Here is a 17192-nt window from a genome sequence, read left to right as displayed (position 1 = left end):
GTTTATTCTTTATTTCCAAGATTCTTTGACTTTAGAGATTCTCCCTGAAGGCATCAAAACTATGAATGAGCACACATGGAATGTAGTAAACAAAACTTCATCTCAAAATAATCTAAAATTTGTTTTAGATTTTAAAAAGTAGCTGAGCTTTGCTTTGATCACTGCTTTGCACTTTCAGCATTTCTTGACCCTGACATGGCACGCCTGTGAAGTGAAAACTATTTCACTAAGAGAAGGCGAAGGCTTTGCGGTGCTGTGGACAAAGCAAAGCATGGCTAAAGAATTTGAATTAAAGATATAAACATATAAAATTTAGAAAGAATTAAACATAAAGACAAACTATCAGAAAAGAATAAGAAAGAAGCTCCTTTTTACTACGCATAACTTTCACAGTATGTCTTTTTCTTCTCATTATCTTTTCTTTTGAGTACATTTTTTGTCTTATCTACCCACTTCTGAATGTATATAGTCGTGAGTATCAAGAAAAAAAAAAGTATTTTAAAGGAAAACGTGTGTCCTAGATACTAGTAGTGTATCTAAAACCAGTGTATTAATAATAACAACATTTGAAATTGTCTGCTTTTCCAAACCAAAAGTGCACTGGCTTTAAATCAAAAAATAACTACTGTATTTCATAGATTCCTTTTAACACAATACAAACCTAATATTATCCCCTTTGTATCTAATGCATCTTTTTAAAAACTAACTAATCATATATCTTTTTTATATTAATACTATGTTTTGTTTTGTTCTGCTGTAGCCTAGTGGAACAGTGCCAATCCAGCTCGAGATGCAGATGGGAGATTCTACAACGAACATTTCAGTATTTGTTGTCAATCACTTTGGAACATGGAAATCTCACGTGACAATGAGACGTCCACAGCAACATTGAGCAAGCAAAAAAGATACACTTTATTCAATATGGGAATGGACAGCATGCAGGGTGCAAAAACAATACAGAACAAAAACATTGAATACACACACGTAAAAGACATGTATTATAGTAGATACATAAACAAGTAAGAGGAAATAAGTTTTACAATGCATTAGAGGTCCTATATTGTGCATTATCCAGGTGGTTTAAAATTCTGTTACTCTGCAAAAAGTCAAAGCTAGCAAAGTTAAAACTACTGAATTAAATTACTTGATTTGGTTTGAGTAAATACCACTTTACAGGTAAAATTATCTACCACTGGAACATTTTATAATTAAAATAAGAAAGTACATCTTGTTATACATAGAAAACCAAAACCGTATTGCATTATTAGATAATTATAATTGTAAAGTCAAATGTACTCAAATTAAATATAATGTTCTTTCAGTAACCTTAACTTACCTAGATATTATGATTAATGTCTGTACCTAAAAATGACTACTGCTTACAACAGAGGGCACAAGTACAGTAGCCAAGTCAGTTATAATAAGACTAAAAAATATGAGTTACTAGCTAATAATAAGTAAGGCCTTAAGCTTTAAATATATGAAGAATTTAAATCAAACAAAGTACAGGTATATATTTTCTCTTAAATGAACATTACAAAGCAAGTGGAAATTACAGATTAGCATAATATAGGACCTTTAAATCTATAGTTCAGTAGTAGTGCTTTTTGGTTATGCACAACTAAACAGGAAGCACAGAGTGAAAGCGTGACACAGCAGCGGTGCATTAGGAAGTGATCTCCTGTCTGACAGAAGGGCCAAGGGACACGTTTACAGAGAACATATTTTCTTATCACCTATTTTTTAGACACACATTAGTTTTGTCTGCAAATAGGGTAGTAAGTTCAGGGAAAGATTAAATATGTTTAAGACATCTTGCTTTTGAAAGCATTATTTACGGCTTTATAGTAAGGCACTTGTCTTTTAGATCTCTCTCAAACTCTAGTATTTTACACTATTGTGAACTGTCCATTGTAAAACCAATCTCTTGTAAAAATATATATATATATATACAGATGACATTATATACAATATATAGTGATTCTTTTGTACTTTAACTGCTTTGCAGAGAAATTATTGATAGATAAAACAAGTTTAACAAAGACAATTAGATAAACATGCGACAAGTATCACATCACAGAATAAATATGGTTAGTACTAGCATACATAAACTCAAAATGAGGAGTATTATGTATTGTAATCAAAAGTATAAGAAAGAAAAAGCATGCAGACATCTAAAAGACATTTATCACCAAAGACAAAGAGCAAACAAGAAGAGAGAGAATAGTTAACACCATCCATCAGAAGACCAGTGAGCGATGGCATGCATGACAGGCACGTCCACACAGCCCAGCTGCAGCTGGAGCAGCCTCCATTTACCTTCACTGTCCGACATAGCGCCCTGTAAGTCATCCATGATGAACGCCATGTCCCGGTCATAGCCACGAGTGCGGGATTCCTCTCTCATGTGCTGCTGCACCTCGGGGAGAGAGTGGCTCGACCCAAACTGGTCCCTGGAGTCGGCGGAGATGGGAGGCAGGGGCCCCGCAGAGGCCCGGGCCATGCCCATGGGCTGCCCCACCGGGCTAAGGGGGCTTTCCTCCTCTGAGTTCTGAGCCACTATGGGGATGCGGCCCCGGCTCTGGCTGATGGGTAAACTAGTGGGTTTGGTTCTGGCCACCCCCGGGGCAAAGGCTGCGTCCAGGACATCCCCCTCTGGTTTGAGTCTGAGGGAGGAGCTGGACAGATCTCGTTTGATTGACAGGTCCAAACCATACACCTGAAGAGGGACGGGAAGAGGGCCGTGAAGAGGGCCGGGAGCGTGAGCCACTGGGGTATGTGCCATCCAGAGCTGTGCCCAGTCCCAGACTCTGGCCAAGGTTCAGGGAGCCAGCCAAGTTTGCCCCCAGAGACGATCCCAAATACTTCTGCTGCTCCGCCAAGTTCTTCCTCAGACCAAAGGTGATTTCATCCTGGAGCAGCCTGGCCCGAGCTGCCAGGTTAGTCACAGAGGACGCCCCTGATCCCATGTAACTGGCATAGTCCGGCTCCAGATCCCTACTCTCTTGGATTGGGGAACATTTACTGATGGCTTTTGGGTCCAAAAGGGCCTTTTTGTTTTTCATTTGTTTTTGGTATAGTACTGCTGCGGGGAGCTGCTTTGCAGCCTGTTTTTCAAGTGTGAGTCTGCCAATGCTGTATTTCTCACCTTTTGGGAAGTGACGAAAAGTGGGGTCGCTATGGAGATACTGTGGCAGGCCCAGGCCTGTGAGATGCTCCAATCCTTCTGTCCCTCTCCTAAACTCCTGCTTTATTTGCTGCTTCAGTAGCTTCAGCTCATAGGGCTCTTCCATGGTGTCATCTTCCCCTTTACTGTAACCTTGAAGTCGCGATGATCCTAAAAAATCAGCCATCTCGAGAGAGAGAGAGAGAGAGAGAGAGAGAGACAGAGAAAGAAAAACAGATGTTATGCACACACTCATTTATAACAGATCAGACAGCTGTTGAAATTAATACATTCTAGCATCAAATTGGTGCCTAGGTACCTATTCTGAAAATAGTAACAACTACAACAATCATTAAAAAGCATTCTCTTTACCTCTGCGGTGCGTCTGACTTCTGCTGCTCGGAGCAGTCTGTCCGCCTTGGATAGCTCCTTATCGGGCAGACTGAAGCCGGAGCTCCCCATGCCACTGGAGGCTTTGGTCAGCTCCCCTATGTCCTCTATGAGCACATAGTTCCTGGCGTTGTGATGATCTATGTCTGCATAAAAGGAATCGGCAGAGATGCTCGACATGGGACTGGACGCCATGCTCCTCTCCTCCAGTCCAAGTCTTAAGTCCAGACTGGCAAACTTACTTCCTAGGGGCGCCACTCCATACCCACTCTCTGAGGAGGTGGGCACAATGAGCAGGGGCTGATTGCGAATGACCTCATAGTTGGTGGCCATTTTAGGCTCTAGGTCGGACAAGGTGGTCTGCCTCTGCTTCCCTTGTTGCAGGAGCAGAGCGTGTTGGTAACTGCTGGGCTGAGCCTGGGACAGTGACAGAGTGGGGACATTCTGATAAGGAGAAACCTGTTGGTGGTATAGAGACTGCTGCTGGTAGAGCCCTTGCTGAGTGTAGTGACTGGTGGTCTGAGTTTGGGGCACATACTGAGCGTAGTGGGAGTATGGGCTGGTTAGGGTGTTGTACTGGGAGTCAGCCTCTGTCTGCGGGGGGATAAACTGGTCAAATTCAGATTGGGGAGCGGTCCGTGGGCGTTCCAGACCCTCTCCCCTCTCCTCTCTGATGTTGCTGACTTCACTGTCCTGACATATAATCCCGCTCCTCTGCCACCCCTTGGAGATAGGCCCTTTCTCTCTTCTCACGCTCTTTCAGCAATGCCTCCTTGCGTCGGTTGATACCCATTTCCAGGTACCTAAAAATATGAGTTCAATTGTTATTAAATGGTTAAAAGATTAAAACGGAGCACTGCAAACCTCAATAAATCCAACTTTTACACACTTAGTACCTTTTGACAATGTGTAAGTGAGGGAGGGACCCATTGAATGATGTCACGGTCGTCTTTTACCTCTAAAGCTATTAATGGGGAAGGGGAGCCATGCAAATGAAATGAATGACACATGAAACGGTGACACACACGTAAACATACATTTTTCAATGCACAGAAGAATGAAATAATATTACTTTTATTATTTTGAGAATGGTTTATTTACTGCTGCTTATTGTAGTTTCAGGGGAAAAAAAAGTACTTAATTTTTGTTTCTTTTTTCACTTTATTTCAGTCTCAAATCAAGTTTTAAAACAGTAAATAAACCTTAACCTCAACTCAAACATAACTTTAAACCCAAATCAAGATTAATATTCAGAATTTTAGGGGTGGAGCTAACAAATTTATAATAGTACTTTTCAGATTTTTTTTTTTTTTTACCAGTAAAAGGGTTTTAAAATGGTGACTGAACGCTCCTCTATAGATACTATTTATGGATAAAGTGTAATATTGATAAAATCTGAAATGTTTGGCATGTGCTTTACAGTCTGTATGGTCCAAACTTAATAAAAAATAAAAAGTACAACTAAATTTACAGATATTAAAAATATGTTTCAACAACTTTTCAGTCTCTTACCGTAACTTAGCATCAATCTCTTTTTCTTCTTCATCGAGCTCAGCCTGTTTCTTGCGCAGTTTGGAGGATTCTCTCTCTACCAGGTCGAGTTCCTTGTCAATATCTTGTAAGATCTTCGCTCGGGCCATGGTCGTACTTCTTGCCAGTCTTCTCCTGGCAGAGTTTGTGCTGTAGCCAGACCGCCCAGACACCGACTCCTCTTCTGGTGGTGGGTCTGGCAGGGTTCTCTTGACCTTCTTCCCTGTACTGGATGGAGAACCTCGGCCCTAGATTGAAAAAAAAATAAAATAAAAAAATCAATTTAACAGAATGCGTTAAAAGATCATACAAATAGCCACCATTGTTTATTCAATTTTGCTTTTTACTCACGGAATAGCCATCTCCATAGTAGCCCATCCTATCGTCAGTTGTAGGACTAAGGGATTTGGGATCAGATAGAGACTTCTGACCAGGTTTCAGTGACCGTGGACCAGAGGAAAACCGATTGGGATCTGCCATCAGCATCCTTTGCCCTCCTAGGGACTTCTCAGGTGACACAGGTGAGACAGAGCCATAGAAAACTTTGGACTTGCATTGCCCATCTGCTGTTAGGTGAGTGCTGTATCCCACCTCGATTGGTTGGTGCCTCTCAGTTTGACAGCTCAGACTCCCACCTCTCTGGGAATTCTCTGGTGCTGAGATATGTTTAATTATTTCAACTTTAGTATCCAAAACTGGCCGTTTTATTGAGCCGGAATGATCTGTTTGTACGGAAATCTCAGCTACCGTCTGTATTGCTATACTTGACACTTTGGAACCATGTTTGCCTTCGCTGCTATGCTTTCGTGAACGCCGGCGGGATTTGGTTGGAGTATCCCAGTCATCTTCGTCGTCCGTCGGAGGCGAACTATCAGAGGTTCGCTTCGTCTTCTTTCTCCTTCCTAAACTGCTTGTTGCTTGCTTTTCTGAATCCTCATCATCTGAGTGCACTCCGCTATCGATAATCTTTTTTCCTGTATCCTGGTCAGCCTGAAGCTTTTTGATGTGTAACTGATCCTGACTACCCTCTAACTGTACCCCTATGGCTGGAGTTGAGGATTCGTCTTTCACAGGCCAGTATTGACCGCTGTCCCCTACACCTGCATATTTGGCTTCAAGGAGATGAGCCGTGTTGGTGCCGTAATGCTCGTCTAGTTGCCTCTGAAGCTGCAGTTGGAGCTGTTGAATCTGCTGTAGTTGCTCTTTCTGCTGGGCGTATGTCTCCTGCTGGGCCACCATATGAGCGTGATGTTCCTCCTCTTGCTGCAGAAGTAGTTGCTGTTTCAAAGCCTGCAGTTCTTCCAGTTCTCTCTGGACCATCAGTTGCTCTTGTTCTCGGTAACGCTGAATCTCCTGCCTCTCCCACTCCAGCTCTTCGGCAAGGCATATCTGTTTTAGCTTTTCTAATTCAAGGAATTCTCTTTCCATCTGATACTGGGCCATTTTGGTGCTGTCCAAGCCTGGGAATATTGGAGAGGTAGCGAGGGCATCCAAAGAAGCAGCAATAGCTTCTAAAGTGGTGTCTGAATACATCTCTTGATAGCCTGTAATGATGTCAGCTAGAGCGGTTGGTAGAAGTTCCTTAGGTAGCCCAGTGTCGTAAGGAATAATCTGACCAGGATCGGTAGTTGGGATTAACTGGTAAGGGACTAAAGCTTGATTTAGGTTTGCAGCGATAGGACTATGGGTTGTGCTAAAGATAGACCCTGGTTGAGTGGTGATAGCATAAGTTGAAGGGACAGGAGCTGCGACTGAGGTGTATACCATTCCATCAGAAGTTCTTATAGCACTATTTACGCCGAAGCCAGCGGAAAGACTTTGACCATAAGGGGAAGTAGCCAGTGCAGGGTAACCTCCAGCAGCTTTGCTAGTGTAGTCCAAGGGTTTACCTGCCACATTAAGGAAGGTACATTAGGATTGTGAACGTGAATAAGGTTTGAAAAAAAGAAGAAAAAACAAAATTTGGTAGAGAACATGCATTTCTGGTCATTCTGGCTAGCATGAAGCAAAACGAAGAGGAAGAACACGCAGGCAGAGGCATGCATCTGTGTAAAGAAAAAACAAAACAAAAACAAGCAAGCAGAATATTAAAAGGCATGCAAAATAAAATCACATAAAATAGCACAAAGACAAAAAAACAATATATCAACTAGGAAAACCTGAATTAGAATATGAAATTACTTTTACTACATTAAATTACTACATTATTATATACTATTACTACTATTATGGCTGTAGATATGGAAGTGCGATATACCAAAAAAATCATATCATGATTTTCTTAGAGCCAGATCAAGATTTCCATCTGATCACAATTAATATTTTCTTATACAGTATTTTAGGGGTCACTAAAGCTATTTGCTGTTTCTGATAGTTCTCTTACTCTCTTCACCATGAATGTTTTATTGCAATATCGCCAGCCCTAGCTATAGATCGCTCAGTCAATCACTTGGCCGATCGTGTCTTAGTCTAACAACTTTCATAAATGAAAAAAAAAAAAATAAATTGGAAATAAATTGTACCTCTTTACAAACAAAAAATGTAATTTACTAGTACTTTTCTTGTCTTGTCCGTGGGTCAAATATATGGCCTGATCATAGAGATTATATTGATATCTGCTAATGCCACACCCTCCTTTTAGTCAGCAATTGGCATGTCTATATGTCAAAAAATAATTTCGGTATTCCATTACAGCCTGACTGCTGTTACTACAACTACTACCACTCAAACATCATGCAAAATACACGGCATTCCAGAATTACAGACTCATGAACTTACCAGCAAGTTTAGCAGCAGTGAGGTCTATGGCTCCATCCGCTGAACCATTGAGATAGTCTTTGGTTGGATCATATGGAACCAATGCCACCTCTGGAACATTGGTTTCTGACAGTGACACCTTCATCCCATTCATGCCTTTGATACTGTACAACCCTGTACTATCCTGCTGGTATTGGCTGTCCGGCTGGGTAGTGACTGCAGGTTGAGCGCCGCAACTACCCGCAAACGGGAGCTTATATATTACATCGCAGCACACGCTCCTCCTTCCAGCTGTCAGGTCAATCGGAGTATCATCATCTTCAATCACGGTGGTAGTTACTCCAGGACTTGTACTAGACAAAGCCACTATAGCTCGCATTGGTTTGTAGTTTGACAAATCTATGGCGCCGTTTGTCTCTATGGAAATTACTGGTGCTGAGGGAGATTTTGCTTCAGAAGAGACTATAGCTCCATAAGAAAGGTTCATCGGTAAGTCTTGAACGGTGGATGTTACCATACTGGTTGGAGGTGCTGTGTTCACAGGTTTATACACAATCTGCGCTAATGGTTCAAATGGTTTGTAAGTAGTTAGAGGAAGAGGGGTTGATGTGACAGAACCCTGCAAATCAAGAGGTTTTTCTGCTGGGGTATACGAGGCAATGGTGGCAGTGCAAGTGACTATTGTGATGCTATCTGTCACAACAGCTAAAGTTGTTGAGGGGGTGATTTCTGCACTGAGGTTCACTATCTCAGGCTGAACTGCAGTGATTTGCCGCAAACTGGAGTCACTTGAAAATGACTGTCGACCAGATTCTGGTGGAGTCAAGTCCATTCCCTGTTCAGTCATCTTTACCCCATCTCGTATAGTGCGCAAATCAATCACATCAACTGGATACACCCTTCCATTCTGTTTTGGAGAAGTAGGTGTGGCTCTAATTTCAGGCTGAATTGTAATTGCCACATTTGAAGGGGGAACCTGCGGGATTCTTTCATGAACTACAGAGACAGTTGTTCTTTGCACTTCAGTTGTGACAACCTGAGTGACGAGGCTTGGCATGCTTTCAGGAGGGTGGCCTGAGGTAGAAATCTGTGAAGAATACACATGGCTCAAACTGGAGACAACCTTTTCTTGTCCTCGGATCTCCTGACTTTCGATAGATTCCTGTTGGATTTTTGTTATTGTGACTGGAGAAGCGGAAACAGCCTGTGGGATATCTTGTGTCGGTACTGAAGATCTCCTTCCATACATGTCATCTTCTATTTGTGTGTGATCATATTCTGAAATAAAAACTGGTTTTGGTTCAGATCTTTCAGGCATTGTGATTGAAATATTGCTCTCTGTTGGCATGTACATCACTTCATCTCTTTGTGTTTGTTGTTGTAGAGTTATGGACGCCCTCCTGGTGGCAGCATATTCCTCTGTTTTAATTATTTGCGCAGGTACTTCATACTCTGTAGGATAGGGGACTGTCTGACTTGTGACAAATATTGGCTGTGGAATAGATGTTATTGAAGTCCTTCTACTAGTTGTTTCATCTGTTGTAAAAACTTCAACAGGGATCACAGTTTGAGGCTGTGCTGCTGATGGTATTGTAGTGCTCCAGACATCGTCAGTTTTGACATCTGTGAGTCTCTCATAAGGCAATGCTATTATTTCAAGTGGTGGTGTTGGAGACTGCATGAGAGGAGGGGCAATGTCAGGAATACTATCTCCAATAAAGGAATTTGGAGCTGCCATAGGTTGCACAACCACTTCCTGGACCCCAATCAGGGTTGATGGTGGGGTTGTCTCAGGAATGGTGGCTTGTACTACATTCATAACTTCTGCCGCCGTAGGTGGTGGCATTAGAATAACAGCTTGATCTTTTACCTCAGTGACTGAAGGTGGATGCTGAACAGAAGGCATTTGGACTTCTGGATGATCAGATATTATATGTTCTTTATATTGCTGCTGCTCAATCGTGGTATCTGTTTCATAGACTGTTAGTGGTGTTTCTATTACAGCCTGTTCTTCCTGGGGAACATTTTGAATTTCTATAAAAGTTTCAACCTGTGGCAACTGTGGAGCAATACCAGTTGTAATGTCAGTAGTTTGTATATTAACATAAACATCTGGAGGCTGTACTGGCTGTACTTCTACAGTTGTCGGTGGGACCTGAGGAACTGTTTCTGTAGGTTTTTCTGAACAGACAGGCTGTGCTCTTGCTGTTACTTGTACTGTCTGTGGCTGAATAGGAATAATTGGCTCAGAGGACAACACAATTACTTCTGGTGCTGGTACGGGCTGTGTAATTGGCTTTTGTTCTACAAGTTGTACATATGGTTTCTTGATTGGAACAGCTACACTCTGCACTTGAATAGGTGTATCTTTACTTGGCATTGCTGCAGCATCAATGACAGATTGTGCAGGTTGCATAGATATAACAGAGACTTGTTTCTGCTGTATTTCACTAAGAACCACTTTAGGGGGCGCTTGTTCTATAACCACAGTGGGAGGTGGAGTTGGCGAAGGATATCTCACAGTGGGCACAGATGACCTCCTTGGTGCTGCCTTTGTTGAAGGGGTTTTCTGCTCCGCTGGTGTGGCACGCACTTCTGATACTTTAGTAGAAGGAGTTGACCCTCGTCGTACAGGTGCTACAACTGTAATACCCTCTGGTGGTGAACCAGGTTCAGTAGGTTCTGAGGGCAGGGTTATGACCACATAGGTTTCAACACATTTCGCATATCTTGGAGATACTGGTGATTTAGGTGATGTTGCTCCACTTTTTGATTCCACAGGCCGTGTAATGCTAAGAGAAAGTGCATTTGGTGGTTCTTTTGTTCTTGGAAGTGTCGCTGCTTTGGGAATAGCATAGGGTGGTTTGACACTTTCTCCTGGTTTGTGGCTAAAGACCAATCCAGCTGGAATAGAAACAGGTTTTGGTGGGATAGGAGGAGGAGGCTTGGACATATGACTGGGACTACTGGTTGTTACAGGGGCCTGGGACACAGGTGTGGTGGTTGTTGTAGATACACTGACACTGGGCATATGAGGCTTGGGAGAAACAGGAGGCTTAGGTAATGTTGATGAAGCCGGTGGAGGACTATAGGCAACAGTTATTTCTACTGTGTCAGCTACCTCAGAAGGAGCTCTTGTTGCTAACACAGGTTTAGGAGGAACTGGTGGAGCCGACACCTTTGAGGAAATAGCAGCTTGTGTAACTGTGTCACGGGTAGAAGGTACAGAGGTAACTGCGATGCTGTCTTGTGTTTGGTTTTCAAGAGATACTTTTTCTTTAGTAGGCACAATGATCATGACATGCCCTTGTCTAGTTGGGGTAACTAACTGAGTTGTATCAGCACCAGCATCTACTCTCGGCTGTATGTCTACAACTACTGACTGCATTGGCTGTGTAGGCTTTGATGTAACAGCAGTGACTGTAGTGATAGCTGGAGAGACTGTCTGTTGAAATCTGTCATCAGGCAAAGATACTGAAGTTGATCGGGGAGGTGGAGGAGGCGGGACCTTTCGTTTAACTATTGTTGTTGAGGTAATGGGTGCTTGGATCGTTTGACTTGCAGATGGGACAGCTGGTTGGACAAAGCCAGAGGGAACAACGGCTGTCTGGGCTTGTGATGGGATTGTGACAATAGCTGAAACTGCAGGAGATGCTGTTGACACCAAGTCTGGCATCTGCACTATAACAGGAGTTCCAGAACGCAAATCAGCTTGGCGAGTAGCTGCTGGTCCCACAACTGATGTAACTGCCCCGGTTGTGGATTGAACTGACACTACAGTAGGTTCTACAGTTGCTGCTGTGACCTGCGTAACAGTTTCAACTGGCATCTGGGACGGAGATGAAACCAAGTCTGGCATTTGAGCTGAGGTCTGTTCAGCAGTTAATGTTTCTACCACACCTGAAGTTCTGTCTTTAACTTGGTCTTTCTGAAAGTCAGAAAATGAAGGTTTGGAAGGTTCAGACACCACATCAGGTATTGTAACTACAACAGTGGATGAAGCTTGGTCAGTAGCTATGTTCAGGGGTATTATAGAAACCGCCCCTGGTGGGGACTGGGTTACAACTGATGTCGGAGGAGTAGGTGTGGACAGTGGTGTTGAATCTAATGAAGGAGGAGTTTGAGCTTGATATGAAGAGGTTGATGTTGCCAAACTTGACTCTGGGGAGGCAGGCGAAGTTGGTGGTGAAACAGGTGATAAAGGAGAAGGTGTAGAGGTTAGCTCTGGAGCTGATATTGGAGCTGGAATTGGTTTTGCTTCTGGTATTTCACAGACTACACTGATAGGCTCTATTTCTGCAATGTCAGACAAAGGTGGGCTAGGTTCTTTAGCGTCAGAATCATCACTAGGTGTAATGTCTGAAGACATACCAACGCCATACTCATCAGCAAGACTATCCTCCTCTTCCTCCCCAGAAGAACATTGGGTAATTTTTAGATCTGGTATAGGAAATAGTGCCTTGCAAAGTGAAGGGTCTTGTGGAGTCATTGGCCTTACAAAACTTATACCAGTAGGACCACAGGGGTAAACAGCCCCTTCAGTACGCTTTGGAGGCTCAGTGGGCCGTGGTGGAGCTGGCCTTTTCTTCCTCTTAACTTGCATGTCAGTTTGGGATTCTTCACCCTCACCTAGAGGAGGAGAAGATGGCTCTTCAGCCGGCATAGAGACCACACAACTCTCTGCCTCCGCAGCAGCTGAAGCTTCTAGCAAGGTCTGGGCTTCATGAAGCTCCTGTTCGATCATCATAAGTTCTCGCTTTTTCTGCATCATCTCTTCATAAACCTCTTCTGGAGATCTAAGTTTCTTTTCTGGTTCGGAGACAATGTCAATTTTGAGCTCGTCACTTCCAGATATCCTTTCAGGCTCTTCAACTAGTGACTCATAGAGGTAGTCTTCTATTGGCATTCCTCCGTACATCGGTTCAATATCAGGTGGACTCTCTCCCGGAATAGCTTTTGCTTTCTGGAGGATTTCTTCATAAGCTTCGTCAGCGCTCTTCAAAGTTTTTGTTATTATTTGTGGGGAAGGCTCTGGTGTGAACGGTATAACTGTTGGCGAAGGTTTGCGGCCTCTTTGGACAGCTTGCCTGTCCACTGACTCCACACTGGCCGAGTGGTCGGATCCTGATTTATCACTTAATACAGTAACTTGCCGTAACTCTTCGGAAGACGATGCACCTTCATCTTTATCTTTCCATGATCTCTCCTCCTCCCTTGTCCTTTCTTCTTCAGACGAATCTTCAATAGTTGGAAGAGGCTGTGTCGGCTGTCGATGTTTACCCTTCTTATGAGGTTTGTCAGAGATTTTTCTGTGACTTGGACTACTATCGCTGTCCTCCTCTATGGAAGAAGCTGATGTAGGTGAGGATCCTGGAGTAAAGCTGGATGCCTGAACGCTGGATGAGCCCTTGGACAATGACTCTGTGATACTCTCCACTTCTTCATCAGTGCTCTGTCTTTGCCTCATTGCTGGTGTTGCTTTCTTGAACACAGTTTCGGTAACTTCCTGAGTAGGTTTTGTTGTAGTTTGAGGCAATGGCTTAACTGCAGTTTCTTCACTACTTGTGGGTTGAGAAGGTTTGGTTATGGGTGCGGCATTGTCAACCACAACCTCACTGACTATATCTTCTGCCTCTTTATCTTTTTCGTCTTCTGAAAGTGACATGTGTTCTTCGTCACGCATACCCATAATCTGTTCACGTATGAATTCCTCGTCTTCCCCGGATGAATCTGCGCTCTCAGTTTTCAAATCCTCACTGCTCGATGAAAGGTGGGTGACTCTGAGCCTTCTCCTCTGGACCTTTGGTGAAGGTGTGAGCTCACTTTCACTGCTCTCCTCCATTGCTTGGAAACTTAAACGCCTCCTCTCAGTTTTGACTTCTTCCTTTGCAGTCACTGGTTCAACTTGTTTAATGGTATTCTCATTTGCATCACCGACCACCTGTGCACTCTTTATTTCTTCACTTATTGGTAAAACTTGGGGTTCATATTCATCATCGCCTTTAGGCTGAGATATTTCCACTTTAACCTGTTGCGTTGGCAAAGAGGGCTTTTCAATCTCTTTAGCTGGCTCCTTTTCAACTTCTTTCACTACCTGTAAATACACAAGACATAAGAAACATTTGAGATAAAACATTCACATCTACTTGATACATAGTTACTACATAAAGAAAAAGTATTAAGAATTGAAGGCAGTTCACTATGCCCAATTAGTAATGTCATTTGTCAAATTGAAAAAACTTACTGGCAACAAGTTATAAACAATACTATTCATGTCATGTTTTGTACTTGGTTTATGAGTAGCTATTCACCACAAGTGCAAAATTGCAAAAAAAAAAAACAAACCCAAAAAACAGATTAACAACATTATGGATGAGTCGAAGTTTAAAATTATTATTATTTTTTTATCAGTATCTGTTTTTGCATGCATGGGCCAAAACTAATGTATATTACACAGTATTAAGTCATCTACTTCTCCTTTGATCATAGTCAGTTTTAATATTCACTGATATAGCCTGGAAAAAATACTTAGTTAACTGTCATTATCATTTCTACTTCAAAATCTAAAACTGGGGATGGTTTATTGATGATATTGGTGGTATATCAGAGGGTTTGTCCAGATATTGGTATCGGTCCAATATTGAGAATTTGGCACCGGTATTTTTCAGCACGGCCCCAGTCTCTGGGTGCCCATTTATCATTCCAAATTCATCTCCAGTTCATTAGATTAGTCTTTTTGAACAGATCCTTGAGGAAAATGGAAATAGAAGAAACATAGAGCTAAAATATGCCTGCATGTTTAAACAATATATTATTATATACTATTGTATATTACAGATACGTAAATTAAATAAAGGTATTATTTTTCCAAAAGAAAATCTTAATCTTAATATCTTATCAACAAATATTAGTTATCAGGCACATCAGCAAGTTAAATATTGGATATCAGATATATCAATAAAATCCATATCAGACCACACCTATTTAAAATACAGTGTTCCCAAAGAAAACAAAACCCATGTGGAAATCCATATTCAAAAAATATGCTCTGTATAAAGACTCTAACCGTAACTGCAGCAGCTTTAGTGACCACATCAGCAACCTTGGTCTTGCTGTCATCTACTGAGACAGGTTCCACTTTCTTTTCAGGTTGTGGTTCTTGCATCTTTTCTTCTTCTTTGACAGCTTTTGTATCCTTCGCCAGTGTTATCACCTCCGAAGGCTTTTTCTGAGCCACGGGCACCACTTCTGCCACTTCAGACTTCGGAACACTGGAGATGGGTGCCACGGTTGCCTTGGTGGGTGGGACGGGAGCGGGTGCAGCCGGTACCTCCACTTTTGGTTTGTCAGTTGGTTCAGACACTTTGGGTTTCTCTGGTTCTTTTTTAGCTTCCATTGCCACTGCTTTGGGAACTTCAACTGGCTTCTTTTCAGGTGTAACATAGGTGGGTTTTGCTGGAGGGACAGGCTTACCATCTGGAAGTTTATCAGACACCTGAGTAGGCTTCGTAACCTCTTTTTCCATCTTGGTGGGCAAAGGTGGGGTTTGTGGTTTGGGTGCAGTTTCGGGCTTGGCTTTGACAGGTGGTGGTGCAGGCTTTGTATCTGTTGGCGTAGGTTCTTCTTTTTTGCTTGGTGATACAGCCTGGGTTTCTGTCTTGACTGATGGAGGTGCCGGTTGAGACATTTTCCCTGGAGCTCCAAGCTCTCCTGACAAGGCCCTCTGAGTCTGGCAGTTCAAGCACAGCCATTCCTTCTGCAAAACAATACAGAAAAAAATAAGGTTCAAATTTAAGTGTACAAGTACAAAATAAAAAAAAAATTAAAAATCCAATGACACACAATCACACAGCAGACAATATACCAAAATATACATTACGAAATATCTAAGTTTGAGATGTGGAACTAACTTGTTTAAAATGTATATATGCCAACTTAGATGATGAAATTCAGAAAGCATAAATATATGTTTTGCCTTTAATATTTGACTATGCTAAATATTTAGGGTGGATGGAAAATTAAGGAAGACTGTATGTTTATCATATAATGTATTATTTCTACCTCATGTAACCTGCCTATGTCCCTGTCATCACAATTTGCCACTTCTGTCTATCTATCTCTCTCAAATCAATGCACTCTGGCTCCCCTACATTTCCATTTACTCAGGTGTAGGTTTGAGCCCTCTCGTGATCCCTCTCTACAGCAGCCGCAGAAGCATCAGAATCCTCAGTTTCACCTTCTCCTTCCTAGGCAACATCAAAAGTGTTTTAGCTATACTTTTACAATATCCACAGCTCAAAAGCCATATTTTTCATTATATATAGTCAGGGTCCATCTGCATACTGAAACAAAAATAGTGTGATAATGTGTGATCAAATGGCTGTATCATTTCAAGATATGAAACAAGTACCACTAAATCAGTTTTCAGTGTATTTAGAGACAAAAGTTGGTCCGTAAACATCTGTAGTAGCTGAATTAATAAGATGAATTCTGAAAAGACTATGTTTGACCAGATGCATCAAACTAAGAATAATAATGAGAACACTGTATATTTAATTAAAATAATAATAGGCAACTTGAGCTACTGCAAACTTAAAATGACTAGGTGCACTCTGTTTCCTGATAATAAAAATACAATGACTATGGATTAAAATCAGGTGGATACATTTAATTATTCAAAGCTCCTTATTGATGCAACCTTTGCACCTTGCTCAATATCTTAAATATTTATAATGTTTTCATGATATATGTGTGTCCTAGAAGGCATATGGACATTGCACAAGAAATATAGAACTGCATTTCAGGAAGACAGCGAGAAATCTGCACTAACTTCACTATAGAAAACACTGCAACTAGAGCTGCAATGATTAATCGACATATCGTGACTAGTAGAATCATAACTGTATTTTGATTATCGTTAGTTATCTAGACTATAGTACTGATGCATCGATCGAGCTTTTTCAATTCCGGTACCGATTCTTATACTATAGCTTTAATTATTTGCTGATACCCAATATCAAACGATAACAGCAGAGACTGAAAACAGTATTTATTTCCTTAAGACTAGATTACGATTTATTCACCATAGTTCAACTATTATTTGTTTGATAATGCATTTTAAAAGTCTCAGTTTACAATAGAAATAATAGTTTGACTTGTAGATTAATCAAATTGAATTTTCAATTTCAGTTGTTGCAATTATCAAATCACTAAAGCTGCAACTACTTAATAAAATATCCTCTGCAATTAACAAAATATCATGTCTTTATATTGAAAAATGTTTGTTTACCTCTACTAACATGCTCTGAAATGGATAGGATTCTTGTCAGTTCATTTTTCAGTCTTCTTT

General features: G+C 41.6%; 1 protein-coding gene across 1 annotated transcript in view; it reads right to left on the bottom strand.

The window, feature by feature from the left end:
* pclob (piccolo presynaptic cytomatrix protein b) overlaps positions 1–17192 on the bottom strand; it is a 108135-nt gene that overhangs the window by 47427 nt on the left and 43516 nt on the right. The window contains 8 exon segments of the mRNA XM_055155849.1: positions 2320–2719; positions 2721–3353; positions 3539–4249; positions 4251–4359; positions 5069–5334; positions 5438–6975; positions 7865–13937; positions 14910–15599. Of these exon segments, the coding sequence (XP_055011824.1) occupies positions 2320–2719; positions 2721–3353; positions 3539–4249; positions 4251–4359; positions 5069–5334; positions 5438–6975; positions 7865–13937; positions 14910–15599 (10420 nt within the window).

Source organism: Boleophthalmus pectinirostris, unplaced genomic scaffold, assembly GCF_026225935.1.
Source record: "Boleophthalmus pectinirostris isolate CB_2022bp ecotype Guang Dong unplaced genomic scaffold, ASM2622593v1 HiC_scaffold_2, whole genome shotgun sequence".
NCBI classification, from domain to species: domain Eukaryota; kingdom Metazoa; phylum Chordata; class Actinopteri; order Gobiiformes; family Gobiidae; genus Boleophthalmus; species Boleophthalmus pectinirostris.
This window is presented reverse-complemented; position numbering and strand designations above follow the sequence as displayed.